The sequence below is a fragment of the Tubulanus polymorphus genome, chromosome 9, assembly GCF_964204645.1.
Source record: "Tubulanus polymorphus chromosome 9, tnTubPoly1.2, whole genome shotgun sequence".
Taxonomy (NCBI): Eukaryota; Metazoa; Nemertea; class Palaeonemertea; order Tubulaniformes; family Tubulanidae; genus Tubulanus; species Tubulanus polymorphus.
The window spans coordinates 1,080,067-1,096,013 of NC_134033.1; the positions used below are offsets into that span (position 1 = coordinate 1,080,067).

At 39.9% G+C, this 15,947-nt stretch overlaps 2 protein-coding genes across 3 annotated transcripts; one reads left to right on the top strand and one right to left on the bottom strand.

Moving 5' to 3' along the window:
• Window positions 1-438: 438 nt before the first annotated feature.
• On the bottom strand, window positions 439-11,013 carry LOC141910832 (ras-related protein Rap-2c-like). Of its 2 annotated transcripts, none has more exons than XM_074801671.1 (3): window positions 10,854-11,013; window positions 5,812-6,466; window positions 439-2,795 (listed from the first exon to the last, which is right to left on the bottom strand). In XM_074801671.1, the coding sequence occupies exon 2, from the start codon at window positions 6,351-6,353 to the stop codon at window positions 5,814-5,816; it is 540 nt and encodes a 179-aa protein (XP_074657772.1). In that variant the 5' UTR covers window positions 6,354-6,466; window positions 10,854-11,013; the 3' UTR covers window positions 439-2,795; window positions 5,812-5,813. The 2 variants fall into 2 exon arrangements, with proteins under 2 accessions (XP_074657772.1, XP_074657773.1); XM_074801672.1 differs by lacking the exon at window positions 10,854-11,013 and adding an exon at window positions 6,988-7,143.
• A 2,396-nt stretch (window positions 11,014-13,409) lies between these two features.
• On the top strand, window positions 13,410-14,372 carry LOC141911184 (allatostatin-A receptor-like). The gene has a single exon (XM_074802162.1). The coding sequence runs from the start codon at window positions 13,410-13,412 to the stop codon at window positions 14,370-14,372; it is 963 nt and encodes a 320-aa protein (XP_074658263.1).
• Window positions 14,373-15,947: the final 1,575 nt, after the last annotated feature.

Consider the following 15,947-nt stretch of genomic DNA (forward strand, 5'->3'; position numbering starts at 1 on the left):
TGGGATATCTTGGGCCCACTCAGAAAAAAAATTTTCATTTAGTCTGTAAATAATCTTGCCAAAAAATAGCAGGCCCCTAAATTCACCCCTGGGACCGGTTTCACGAAAACGTTTTAACTTAAATCAGTTAAGTTTGAATTGTTGTCCTCATTGAAAACATGAAGTAACCAATGGCAATTACACCAAAAATTTGAGTTTAACTTTTTTTGTGAAACTTGGCTCTGTTGTCTAATTATCAGAGGCCCTAATTCTAAGTTTCAAAATAAGGCTTTGCTCCACCATCTTGACTTGCACAGGCTTAGCAGTTACGGAAATTCAGAAAAGTTTGCATGCGTAAAATCCAGAAGGGGTTCCCGTAAACGAAAAGTCCTAAAACTAATAAACTCCTTTCCAACAGCAATAAAAAGAAACCTTGGCGAAAATTTATTTAATGACATTATTCATTTTATTCCATATTTATTCATTTATACATTTAATATTTATCGTTTTATTTTATGGCATTTACAATATTCTCGTCTAATACCTGGAGAATCATTACATTCATCGTATCAAATTCAAAGCAAATTCATATAACAAAAACTTTACATTTTATTTTTTTCATTTAAATCGTATAATATTTATTTTTCATTCATGCTAAATACAAACGTTATCGATTTATTTATTTATTCATCAACACATTTAAATATCGGATAAAAAATAATAATAGAATTAGCAGAAAAACTTATCGACATAGAAAACTTTAGAACTGGTTCATCGACATCGGAGATGAACTAATCTTAACCCTTTCAGTGTGTCTACACCGAAGTGCAGTGTATAAAGCAGTGATAGATTTTGCTAGTACACCGCACTGCTGTGTATTGATCTAATTAGTAATTTGTTTTTATCTCTATCGAAAGATGGCAGCACCTGTCAAAGATAACGAAATATTAGTAACTAACGATACACCGCGCCGCGGTGTAGACGCACTAGAGTGGTATTCCCGTTATTCAACACACCAGGGTGGAATTTTTAAAAATACAACAAAATGGGGGAATTGTTCTTAATCAACATAGCTTCTTGTGCATAAATTCTGAACACTGGGATCAAAATAATTTGACCGACATTTTCATGATTTACGCATTTTTTCAATTTCACCCCAACTATTTTTTATCGTAGTGAGCGTAGGGTAGGTTTACCCTCCTTAAAAACTCAGCCACAGTCCGGCAGTTATGAATAAAGATTTGACTGTTTAGAGTTAAATTCAACGAAGAACCACAGAACCGGGCAGAAGAACCAACAAACACGAATCAGCAGGAAGAAACGAATCTAAAATGGCGATTTTTGACTTTGAGTAAAGATTACGCGAACCGCGAAGAAAGGAATGGAAGACATTTATACTCACTTACCAGGGCTAGCGGGAGGGAGAACGTTCTTTCATATCAGAACTAAAGTCGTTTAGAAAACGAAACAATTTTCAAAGCAGCAATTCGCGAAAAAAAAAACAGTGAAATCTTGATTCGCGAGAGAGAGCACCAACATTCTTCATACATTAGACATTTAAACTAGAAAAAAAATCCCTTTAGACTTCGAGAGCTTCGACCCCCCATCATCAAAACATACCCTCCCTACAACCTCCCCACCATCCCCCCATCAATTCCTGCCGTATTATTTTTCACGGAATATTTTGACAGGATCCAGTTCCGACAGTACCACCGATGCGGGTTAAGAATTGACGCAGAGTTAACTCATCGAAAATGAATGTAATTCAATTCAGAGTTAATTCTAACTCACAAATGTGGAACTGTCTCAAGTAGCTGTGGAACTGAGTCCAGAACTGTGGAACTGAGTCCAGAAATGTGGAACTGAGTCCAGTAACAGTGGGTCTGGATTCAGAACTGTCGAACTGGATCCAGAACCGTGGAACTGGATCCAGAACCGTGGAACTGGATCCAGAACCGTGGAACTGGATCCAGAACCGTGGAACTGGATCCAGAACCGTGGAACTGGATCCAGAACCGTGGAACTGGATCCAGAACCGTGGAACTGGATCCAGAACTGTGGAACTGGATCCTGTCGCTTTAGAAAACATTAAGTTACAAAATTCCATACATCATCGAAACAAAGCGTTTTCAAAACAAAAACTGACTAATTTCCGAGCTCCAAATTTTCTCCTCTTTACATTTAGAAATGGAATGAAAAATCTTTTTTTTGAAAGATTTTTCCGGAGACTCGGTCCGATATTTTATTTTACGGAGTTTCTTTTTAAGTACGCCTGCGGTAACCATTATTGGAAACTAAAATGGCCGAAATATCGAAAGTTCACCGCGTACAAACGAGACCCTGTTTATTCTTGCACTCATCATAATTATTATTATCATAATAATAATAATTATTATTATTTTACATACACACATTTCCTATACGTGTAATACGTATTTCGTTAATCAATATCTTATTGATTATTCAATTAATAATAAACATTTTAATTATAAAAATGATATGGAATAGTATCGGATATTATCATTATCATTATCTTTATCATCAATATTATCGACTTTATCATAAGTTATACATGTATGTATATATATCTAGATATATATATTTTATTGATTTAGGGGGCGGGGCAAGAGAACAATGACGACGTGTCGCGACATCGTCACGAGACGTCTTCGTTATTCTCTCTGAACTGTACAACAATGATATATAAAGTAATTTATATTAATAACGCCATGGTAACAGGCTCCTCCCACTCTGGATCTGACGACGACATCTGTCGATCAAAACTTCACGGGCGTAGAAGTAATAAAAATATCAAACTGAAAAAAAGAAATTAAGATGATTTTTTTTTTTCAAATGAACTTGTTTGTTGTCATAGCATTAACGGCGATAAAACAAATAAACTGTCAGGAAGGGTCCCAAATTTTAACGAATTCATTTCATGATTTTTTTTCAAAATATATCAATCCTCCCAAACGTGGGGGATATATCAAAATATATCAATCCTCCCTCCCCGATATGCAAGGCAAAAACAATGATACCATGTTTCTCCCGATCGGACGGGTGACTTTTATGAATCGCAATAAAATTTGTAATGAGTTTATTTATATAGCTGCCGGGTCTGTTATTGTTAGTTTGATCATGAAGTCATGTATGGGGTAGAGATAGGCGGCCGGTTAGCCGGGTCAACTTCAAAACTCAGCAGAAATGAGAAGCAAGTTATAGAAATTTTTAGCGAAATATTCAAAAAAAAAATTGCGTTTAATGCGGAATCAATTTCAAAACGCAGTTTTTCAACGTGGGGCAAGCGAAAAAAGAGTAATGTACAGGGTAGATATAGGCGTGGCGGCCGGGTCAACCGAGATACAAGGCATCAATCTTTTTATCCTCATGCTTGATTATGAGCCAAGCGGCGAGAGAGGAAAGTACTGCGATAGATAGCAGGGTATATATATATATATATATATATATATATATAAATAATAACATACGGCTCATCCTGCTGCGGTGATAAGAATACAGAAATCTAGTTGTGAAACATGTAAATATGTGTTCAATTGAGTTGTTGATGAATCATCATTATTTTCAGTGGTAAAGTGAATGACTTTTTATATTTGAATCTGTACACAGCAGGGTATCAAACTGACTCGGGGGATGCGTCTGCTCCGCGAACACAGTTCAAACTGTCTGCTCGGGATTTTTTGGAAATGAAATTGAGTCGAGCAGCGTCGATAAAAAGAAATGTAATTTGAGAAACTGAGGAGGAAAGTGTGGAGAGGCAAAGAATGAGATAGAGAATCAGTTAGCGGGGGTAAGATAGGGGGAGAGGGGAGGAGAGAGAGAGAGAGGGAGGGAGGGAGGGAGGGACAGACGGAGCAGACGGGACAGACGGAACAGACGGAGGCGACTATTATCAGTTCATTATCACAAAGAGAGAAATCAGTGATCTGCTGCTGCTGCTGCTGCTGCTGCTGCTGCTGCTGCTGCTGCTGCTGCTGCTGCTGCTGCTGCTGCTGCTGCTGCTGCTGCTGCTGCTGCTGCTGCTGCTGCTGCTGCTGTAGCTGATGCTGCTGGTGTTGAGTGGCCCGGGGGTAATCAGTACTCTAGAGACTCATCGTCATACACACTGTGAGTGTACGAGCCGTTCTATACCTGTAACTGTCATCATCAATCTCATCACCACAATTTACTAAACTAGAAATACATCAACTATCAGAGAGAGATAGTCCGTTATAGCAGGAACCGAAACGATGCAGTCCTCAGATAAACTCAGAGACCCTCGTGAGCAAAACAATGGAGCAGTAACAGGGTCCTCAGATAAAATCAGAGACCCTCATGACCAAAACAATGCACCAGTAACAGGGTCCTCAGATAAAATCAGAGACCCTCATGACCAAAACAATGCACCAGTAACAGGGTCCTCAGATAAAATCAGAGACCCTCATGACCAAAACAATGCACCAGTAACAGGGTCCTCAGATAAAATCAGAGACCCTCATGACCAAAACAATGCAGCAGTAACAGGGTCCTCCGATAAAATCAAAGACCCTCATGACCAAAACAATGCAGCAGTAACAGGGTCCTCAGATAAAATCAGAGACCCTCATGACCAAAACAATGGAGCATTAACAGGGTCCTCCGATAAAATCAAAGACCCTCATGACCAAAACAATGCACCAGTAACAGGGTCCTCAGATAAAATCAGAGACCCTCATGACCAAAACAATGGAGCATTAACAGGGTCCTCAGATAAAATCAGACACCCTCATGACCAAAACAATGCACCAGTAACAGGGTCCTCAGATAAAATCAGACACCCTCATGACCAAAACAATGGAGCATTAACAGGGTCCTCAGATAAAATCAGAGACCCTCATGACCAAAACACAGGAGCAGTTAACACAGGGTGTGTTGGTAATTTCAGGGAGCCAGATGGATGATATAGTGACAGGAATATGAAATACAGTACACTACCCGTTACTCTCGTATATAGATACACGTGTTATAGTGTGTCAGTATAGTTCGATTAAAAAGTCCAATTTTCGAGGAATGACTAAAATGAGGACACGGTGAGGGTCACATACCGCCGGGTACACTAATATATTACACAGATAATAGATACGTCTGTCTACTGATAGTTATCAACCGGATACTAAACACATACATACAGTAACATATATAGCTGCTGATGTCATAGGGGGATTTAATGAGCCGGCCATCTTTACCGAGAAGGATTCGGGACAACTCGATGATGTCATAGGGGGATTGAATGAGGCGGCCATCTTAACCGAGAAGGAATCGGGACAATTTGATGATGTCATAGGGGGATTGAATGAGCCGGCCATCTTTACCGAGAAGGATTCGGGACAACTCGATGATGTCATAGGGGGATTTAATGAGCTGGCCATCTTTACCAAGAATGATTCGGAACAATTTGATGATGTCATAGGGGGATTGAATGAGGTGGCCATCTTTACCAAGAAGGATTAGGGACAACTTGATGATGTCATAGGGGGATTGAATGAGGCGGCCATCTTAACCACGAAGGAATCGGGACAATAACAAATTCGGGGAAATTTCACATTTTAGGACTAGTTTATAGTAAAACTTAAGACAAAATATCTAGTTTGGTCAATTGTACAACTTAGACTAGTTGTCCATTTCTAAAAATTGAAGGAATTTTAAAGGATTTACTGACATTTTGCTCAAATAAAAGGAGTTCAAGCACCTTTAAAGGCATTTTTCGTTTAGAAGTTTCTAAGGAATCAAGGAGTCGCAGGGGGACCCTGATGTGTACAGTGCTGCCACCGACGACGCGGTGGCGTAAATACGTACCGTTATAACAGCGTACAGCAGCCATGTTTATGACGATTCGGCGAGCAGTTCATCTCGCGTACGATCTCGATGAACACCTCGTTGACGTTCTGCGTGCTCTTCGCCGACGCCTCGATGAACGGGCAGCCCCACAGGTGCGCCAACGCGGCGCCGTCGTCGGTGGCGACCTCGCGGTGGTAGTCGAGGTCGGACTTGTTGCCGACGAGAACGATCGGCACGCGTTCGATGCCCTTCACGCGGATAATCTGCTCCTTCATCGTTCGTATGTCCTGAAACGTCTGCAGATTCGTGATGCTGTACACGATGACGAAGCCCTGTCCGTTTTTGATGTAGAGGTCGCGCATCGACGCGAACTGCTCCGTGCCGGCCGTGTCGAGTATCTCGAGGACGCTCGGCGCGTTGTCGACCTCGATCTCCTTGCGATAGAAATCCTCGATCGTCGGGTCGTACTTCTCGACGAACGTGCCCGAGACGAACTTCACCGTCAACGCGCTCTTACCGACGCCGCCGCTGCCCAGTATAACGACCTTGAACTCTCTCATCGCGGCGTCTGCTCCGACGATGCGGTCCTAGTTGTTGTTTTTTTTTTCCGGTTACGCTGCGTTCAAATATCGTTCTCGGCGTCGACTCCTCGACGACCGCTGGACATATCGTTCTGAAACGGAGCAGACGCACGAATTAAATACGCAATAATTCCTCCCCCGCCTCCCATAGCAGACGGCTTTCAAAATGAACTAAATTGAAATAATTCTCACCCTCCCCCTCGCATAGCAGATGGTTTTCAAAATGAAATTAATTGAAATAATTCTCACCCTCCCCCTCTCATAGCAGACGGGATTCAAAATGAAATTAATTGAAATAATTCTCACCCTCCCCCTCCCATAGCAGACGGCATTCAAAATGAAATTGAAATAATTCTCACCCTCCCCCCACCCGTAGCAGACGGCTTTCAAAATGAAATAAATTGAAATAATTCCCCCCTCCCCAATAGCAGACAACAGGTTTTAAAATGAAACAATTCCTCACCCAGCAGACAGATATCAAAATGGAATAGGCTAAATTGAAATCATTCCTCTCCTACCTCATGCAGCAGGTTTAGAAATAAAACAATTCTTCTAGAAATGAAATAAATAATTTCCCCGACCCCTACATCAGATCGGATTTGTAAATTCATACTCTAACCAACGGCAATTAATTCCTCCACCAAACGGACAAGAAAATAAAATAGCAGTATAAGTTCCTTCTCCAGTGGACTGATTTTGAAATGATTATTCGTCCAGTCATCAATTTATCGACGCATCATTTTCAAGTTTTCATAGAACAACAGCAGCAACGACGACGACAGATGTTTTTTTTAAAAACGTGAATAAATTACGATCATTGGTTTCCCGATAATTCGAACGAATTTAAAAACGACATGAGCCGTACACGGTATTATATGAGTAATGATCGCGAGGTTCCTGTAACCGTCAAAACACACGTAAACAATGACGACATATCGTCGAAATAACTAAGTCAGAAAAATAATTATTGGGAAAAAAAAATTTTTTTTCTAAGTCACAAAAAAAGCTATTTGATCTATTCTAGAACATTATGTGGTTTGTTTAACTGCGGGTGAAATTTTGAAAAAAATTAATGCTTCTAAGTCGGATTTCATTTAATTCACGTAGCCCTATCGAGTCGATATAACCATGAAAGCAACATAACATACAGGGTTCTTACGAGTTTCCAAATTTCATTTCCAATAACTTTTCCTTTTCCATACCCAGATTATGAATTTTTCATACCCCTCAGTTACACGTCGCCAACCTAGAACAGGCAGTGTAGACCCATTCAACAGAAACACGTTTTCTTCCCGGCGAACGTCGTGAGTTAGAGTTAACTCTGAGTTAAAATTAGTTAACTTTCAAATCTTAACTCACAACTGTGAAACTGGGTCCTGTAGGCCTACAAATTCACCAGTTATCAAGGGGGTTAGACCCTCAGTAACGTATTTCATATTTCTCTATGCATCAAGCATTGTAGGCCCATTCAAAGTAAATAAGTGCCAATTATCAATACCATCGACAAAATGTTTTCATAAAGTTTGTTATCAAATGTGCGGTAAGACATTTAGGTATCCAAAATTTCAAGAGAAAAGGAAAATTTTTATTCTGAAACAATTTTCCGATTTTCCATCCATTTTCCCACAGCCGTACAGAAAAAAACAATTTCAATAGCTTTTCAAAGGCGTGGAAAAAAATTCCCATTTTCCAAATCTTTCCAAGACCCGTAACGACCCTGTATGTATATAAAGATGTCGAGAAACTTCGAAATCCTCTGAAATATCGAAATATCGTTATCGAAATAAAAAAAAACTCTAAAAACAGTACCTTTATTAGATAACACTTAGTGGTTATAAAGATGTCACGATCGAAGAAACTTCGAAATCCCCGTATATTATTATCAAAATAGAAAACTCTAAAAAGGTCATCAGTAGCCTTTAGATACCACGTTATCATCAGTGCATTTAACGCATCATTGTAACGGGTTTTAAAGGCGGCAAAAAAAACCCTGCGCGCCGGAATTTACCTAAATGATAACCACGCTGACTGCTGAATTGGTATTACAATCTAACTCCTAGTAAATTGAATCGAAGCTGACATTTGTCGAACTAAAATCAAAATACGAATAGTCATCAGGAAGAGAGAATAATAATAACTACGTGATTAGTGTGGGTTTTCCCCACGATTGGTATTTTAGTTGCGCGTGGGTTTAATTCAACTCTTACAGCGGAAACATTCGAAATGGACGTAATTTTGACGAGACATAAAGTAATAACTGTTCTGGACTCGGTTCAACGGTTGTTGAATTAATTTGATTCGAAATCGAAAGTTCATTTTCGATGTTTAAAACCTAGGGTCAAATTTCGACTCAAAACCGTGTAACTGAGAACAGAACAGTGGAACTGGGTTCAGAACTGTGGAACTGGGTTCAGAATTGTGGAACTGAGTCCAGAACTGTGGAACTGGGTTCAGAATTGTGGAACTGAGTCCAGAACTGTGGAACTGGGTTCAGTTACTGTGGAACTTTGTTCAGAACTGTGGAACTGGGTCCAATAACTGTGGAACTGAGTTCAGAACTGTGTAACTGAGTCCAGAACTGTGGAACTATGTTCCGTAACTGTGGAACCGAGTCCAGAACTGTAGAACTCGGTTCAGAACTGTGAAATTGGGTTCAGAACTGTTGAACTGGGTCCAGAACTGTGAAACAGGGCCTAGAACGGTGGGGCTGGTGCTTTCAAACTATGCACATCTAAAAATCTTTTTTTTCAAATATCTGAAAATCTTAGATTAGATTTTTATAGCAGGCAAAGTGACATGAGATTCAGGTTGAGCCCAGCTGCGTGTTCACCGTGACTCAAACTCAGTCCAGATGTTTGGTATAGTAATGTTTACTACTAACAGTCAGTGCTCTGTGCTTTGTGTCTATAGGAATGTGTTGAGTGTATGTACAGTATTTGACTCATCAGAACACATTATAACATGATCTCACTATCTACGAGCCCGCCCGCCCGCCTGCCTGCCCGCCCGCACACTGGTGCAATCATGACCTATCTATTACAATCGAAATGTAAAAATTCATCTAAGTCATATCATGAAATTAAAAAATCATTTTGGACTTGAGATAAAAAGTCAGTCACTTATAATCACTATCTTAACTACCTGCGCCTAAGCAGTATGATACCATGGCCTAGATCACTCATACACTGATATGATACAATTTCTAAGCAAATTGTTTGCCTCGGGTAAAAACTGACCATGAAAACAATATTTGATATACATTTATAATATTTAGATATTTAGAAGTATTGCCAAGAAATTAAGGTTAAAGAAAATGTTTAAGTTGTGAAACGACCACAGCTAACTTCTATGGTCCCTTATATTTCGGACATTTCCAATTCCAACACTAAATTCCATCGTGATTTGTCATAATTATTTTCGACTGGTTTCGAGGTCTTATCACAAACTTGAAGTTAACTAATGAAGGACAACGTTCTCATTCTCAAAGATGACTTCAGTAAAATTATGATTTCAGTAAAATTATGATTTCAGTAAAAATATGATTAGATACCAATGACAACCGGGTTCTCAACGGCTTCGATGATTCAATAAAATTATGATTAGTTACAAATGACGACCTTCTTATTCTCAATGTCTTTCACGGTTAAGTAAAATTATAATTAGTTACTACTGACGGCCTTTTCATTCTCGATTAAGTTCAAAAATTCAGTAAAATTATAATTAGTGATGTATGATGACTTCTCATTCTCGATGACTTCTACGATTCAGTAAAATTATGATTAGTGAATAATGATGACCTTCTCATTATGATAATTTCAAAAATTCAGTAAAATTATAATTAGCTACTGATGACAACCTTCTCATTTTCAATAACTTCAACAATTCAGTAAAATTATAATTACTTACTAATGACCACCTTCTCATTCTCATAAGTTTGAAAATTCAGTAAAATTATGATTAGTTACTGATGACGACCTTCTTATTCTCAATGACTTCAACGAATCAGTAAAATTATAATTAGTGATGACTTCTCATTCTCACCACAATTTAGTAGTCATACATTATTACTGGCGACCTTCCTTTCTCTAGTCTAGATGATTTCAACAATTCAGTAAAATTATGCTTCGTTGATTAGTTATGTACGATGACTTTCTCAGTATCAGTGACTTCAACGATTCAATAAAAATAGTTTCACTGTCCTGTACCCCACAAGCCATGTCTGTCAATTGTATAACTATAAGAAATGTGCCTGCAGTAAAATGTTATTTGTAATATTTTCTAGTTAAAATGGGGTTGACTGTATTATTATTGACGGTTTTATCAGCACAGAGGGGAAACCGGGTTTCTAAAAGACAAGGATCGAATCGAATGGGGTGGGCCGGGGGTGACAAAAATATTTCGATTCCGATTTCAACATTATTTCGACACTTTAAGCGGGTAAAACTATGAGAATGAAATAAACTAAATCGATGGAAATACCTTCAATGAACGTCTCATTCGTTTAGGGGAACTGTCTCGCTGGTTAAGTTAAGTAAATCCAATCGGGGAGACCCAGTGACAAATTAGGATCGGAGCCGAGTCCAGAGGCAGTAGCGCTGACCCATTTAAATCATTACCCTGTTGACTGGCGAAGTAATGATTTTCGGCGTCGAGTTCGAATCCCGAATTACCGAACTTCCCTCGCTTACCGGAGTTCGTTTCGACCGAATATGTTGACTGCCGAAGTAATGAATTCGGGACCGATTTCGAATCCCGATAAACCGCCGACTGACCTCGCGTGCCAGAGTTGGATTCCCGTTCCATCGGAGAACCTCGCTTACCAGGGTCCGAAAACTACCGCCCAAAAATCCGCCTCTCTTCAGCTGCTCATTGAAACCAATTCTTCAATGGCTTGACTTCTTTTTATTTTCTGAGATCGGTTTTTCAAATCCATTTAGCCCGTAACTTAGCAGGTCTTAGTTTCTGATGCAAATCAGCACGGGCCCGACAACACTCAAGTTGGTCCCGAATGACTGTAGGTGGAAAAACCCCAAATCTTCAAAGTAGGTTAAAATCCCCACTTGGCGATTTTTCAAAAACATTTCTAAGCCAGCAATTTCTCCAATTTGCAATAAAACTGCGATATATTTAAACTGTAAATGAACTTTGTTTCGTTTGCGTATATGCGAAATATTTCAGAATCATATCGCAATTTGAAAGTTTTACTTGTAGTTTTAATAAGCGATAATAAATTATTAGCATGAAATCAATCGTTAGAATTTATAGAATCGATGAAATTTTCATTTGTAATATTATTTTTCAAATCCGGGAACTGGAATATCTATGAACTCTGAACCTTTTTTAACTTGGCGAAATATTCCACTCTCAAATTAACTTCTTTTTTGAAAATATTAAAAATTCTAGTGTAATATATATATTGAACTGCGCGATAACTTTTAGTATCAAGTTAGTATTAGTGCCGGTAGTCAGGGCCGGATGCAGCCTACCGGCGCTACAACCGCTTGAGCGGAACTCCCAATTTCAAAAGTGCCCTTCTATTTTTCAAGTTCTGGTAGAAGTAATTTGAAATGGCCGAATTGAATCATCGAAAATGGGTAAACTCCTTACTTTTTTATAAATGATTTTTCTTTAACTGGTCAAAATGTAATACTTGTGGATGCAGAGAAGGATTTGATGCCCCAAAGTGACAGATTGCATCTCGGAGCCCTGAAATTCAAAATTGTCTATGATATGTGTGAAAACGGTCGTGATCTATTATTTCAGTCGAAACGTAGAAACATAAATTCTACTTCATCGATGGGTTTTTTCTAATCTTTTAATGCAAAAGCCCAGTGAACTGCTTACAATTATAAAATCTGCTAGTTTTTTTGCTGTCTACGAAACCTATTGTTCCTCGACGAGGAATTCAATAATTATCGACCAAACGCAGAGAACAAACAACTAAAAATTCGGAGCTAATTTTCGTCTCGGGGGTCGTCGTTGTTAAGGGGTAATTTTCTCTGTGTCTGCGCAGACGAGACTCCACCAGAGAATCCCGCAGTGATCGAAAATAATCACACCCAATTATCCACCAGCGAGCAGACGCCTACAGATAAAATCAATACACATCGATACTGGCGGCTGATTCGTCCATTTTTGGAAAAAAGTAGATAGATTTTAATTCTGGATATCTCAAACTGAAGGATTAGATGATTAGATCTTTTTGACTGGCAGTGAGGACAACAAGTCAGTCCACCGATCTTCAACTCTCCCCTAATGATCATCGTTTGAACTCGTTTTAACAGAAGCAGCGTTTTCAATGCGCCCCCTAGTGATCATCGTTTGAACTCGTTAACAGACGACGCAACTATTCCGAAAATTGTTCTATTTCATTTTCCTTATCTCGTATACACACATTTGTGTAGTTTTCGTTTATACTTTTTCTTCATAAAAAACGAAACAGCGACGGATTTTTATCTCAAGTTTTTGAAGTTCGCACAAATAATTTCAATGCTTGCTCCTTCTTTTATTATGAATTTCTATAATTTCTGGTTATTGCGGTTTTCTCGGTGCTCGTCAAATTAACTCAGAACCGCGACTCCGACGATTCTATTAAAACGCGCAAAGAATCGAGACGTTTTTTCGCCCGTGTTTTGAGGTTTGACTCAAGATATTTTGTCGTTATCGACGCTTTTTTTATTGGCGATTTCTACGCGTTGTTTGAACTGAATTAAACAAACACACAGAATTAGGATCACGATCACGTTATCTTCCACCGTATTTTGATTTCGTTTCCAGTGGGAAGTCGTCGGGAGCTGCGAATGAAGCTAGTCTTTTCAACGACTGTAAAACAAACACGATATCAATACCATCGTTTACATCTTCGATCGTGTTTTTGATAAAGAATCAAGACTCCGTTTATCAGACGGATACGACAGCGACGACAGCGCCTGGCGACCGAGAACAGTCCCAGACGCCCGAGGAGAAGCGCGACGAAACTGCGTTGTATATCGAAGGAGTTCTGCGTTCCCGGCTGGATCTGTCGCACAGACGAACATGAACTCGTCGAACGAAACGACAGCACCTCGATATTTCCTGCCGTGGTACACGAGCGTCATGTTCGACTCTCCGAGACTCTGTTCTCCGATGCTCCGTTACGCGCAGGTCATCATCTTACCGATCATAACGGTCACCGGTCTGTTCGGTAACGTGGCCAGTTTCATCATCATGACCAGCGAGAAATTCCGCGTCTGCTCCTACGCGTCGTATTTAGCGGCTTTGGCTGTTTTCGATACGCTGCTGATGTTCGCCTACACGGCGCCCGTTCTTAACTACGCTTTCTACCCGCGAATAGTCGTCGAATTGAGCACCGACTTCGCGTGCGAATTTTACGAATATTTTTTCCAAGTTACCGACATAATCAGTTCGGGTTTGATCGTGTTACTGACCGCCGAACGTTTCGCCATTGTCGTCTGGCCGTTCTCCGCCAGAACCATAGCGACGCCGTCCGTCTCGCGGACGCTGGTCATCTTGTTAACGGTCACGTGGTTCGCCTCGTTCACCTACATATTCGCGGCTGTGGAATACAGCCCGGACCGCGGCGGTTGCGTGTTCGTTTCGGAATACTGGTCGGACTTTTATTTTCGAATTTCGCCCACGTTCACGTCGTATTTACCGGTGACGGTTGTGGTGATTTTTAACGTGGTTCTGATCGCGATGCTCCGTCGGTCGGAGCAATTCGGCGGAGCAGGTGGCAAGAAGGCCAACTCGACGAGAAAAGCGACATTTTTAGTAATCACGGTGTCGATCATGTTCGCCGCATTCATAATCCCGACCGATATGTTCGTGTTAATCTCCACGTTCGTCGTCATACCGGACCAGCTCCTGTCCGATATTTCGGTGATCATGGCCGATTTCTACGCCACGAACAGCGTCATCAATTTCTACATTTATCTCCTCTCCGGCGACGAGGTGAAAAACTACGTGAAGAAAAATTGGCTCCCGCGGTGGAACAAATAAGAGGACGTCCCGAAAATACGACGAGAAATTAACTTTTCTCAAATATAAAAGCATCTTCTATACGAAAATTGAACAGTGCCGTATCAGCATTTGAGATGTGTCCAAAATCCATAAGATAAGATAAGATAATTCATTACTCTCCGACCATTTCACCATGGTACGTGGAGGGATAACTGATTACAAATTTACACATCAAGATTTAAAAAATGACAGTTTAGAAAAAACATTTTAGAAACATAAGGTTATTTACAATATATACAAATACAAGATACGCATCGCATACCCCCTCTAGCGGCTCCCTCTAGTGCCCGCTTACAACCTCCAGCACTCTCACGCCCCCTATCGGCCACCCTCACACCTGTGAAATAGAATTGTCTCCTGCGAAATAAATACGAAGCAGAATAAATGAGTAATTGGTAAATATCTGGAAATATAACAAAGCAATATTGTACATATGTTTGATTTTAACACAGGGATTAACCCTGTTATGTATTGGTTAACCCTTTCAGTGCTGGCTAATTAATACCCTATAGTGCTGAAGATAATTTGAAAATTCTGAATAATTCCACCCTAGTGTGTTGAATAACGGGAATATCACTATAATGCGTCTACACCCTGGCGTGGTATATCGTTAGTTACTAGTATTTCACTATGTTTGACAGGTGAGATAATAAGTAATTACTGATCAAATCAATACACTGCAGTGAGGTGTACTAGCAAAATCCATCACTGATTTATACACTGCACTGCGGTGTAGGCGCACTGAAAGGGTTAATAAGGTTCATCTGATATGTTCTCATTTTACGTCTCTAATGAACGAAACACACCTCACGGAGCGAAACAGGGGGTTTGATTTAGAAACAGATATAGTGAGATCGACGGTCGAGTTTGACAGAATTTTTTGTTTAAATCCAAGCAGCGCTCATTATTACGGTGGCTGATAAGGACCGAATACAATAATTTTCACACGACCTCGATTATAGAAAAACACAAAACGAAACTTATACAGCAAAAACGAACTTTTCGTTTTTGCTAGGGCGCAAAAACGAATTTTATGGCGCAAAAAAAACGAAAAATCATAGAGCAAAAACGAATATTGTCGTTTTTGCGCTGTAATATTTCGTTTTTGCGGGTTAGCCAAAACTAAAAGTTCGTTTTTGCGCGGTAGCAAGAACGAAGTTTTCGTTTTTGCTCTATAGGTTTCGTTTTGCATTTTTCTATAATCGAGGTCGTGTAAAAATTAATGCATTTGGCCCTTATCAGCCACCATAGGTCATTGATGGTTCAGTCTTCCAAACTAATTGTCAAATCTTGATTAAATCAATAAACAAGACATATGTTGAATACGAACAATGTAAGGCTTTGTTAGGGCGAATTTTACGCCGTATCGACTTGACCGGCTGCTGTTGCTGGTGTCATCGTTTGGTCGACAATTCTGTAAGAGGCGACACCGGCTACCGACTTATCAGTGTACATTCGCATATCAGCTTATCGGTACAAACGGTAAATTAAAGGTAAGCTACGTACGTACGTTGAGTAAGCCCTATTTATACTCCCTGTTCTGCAAAAATTTGT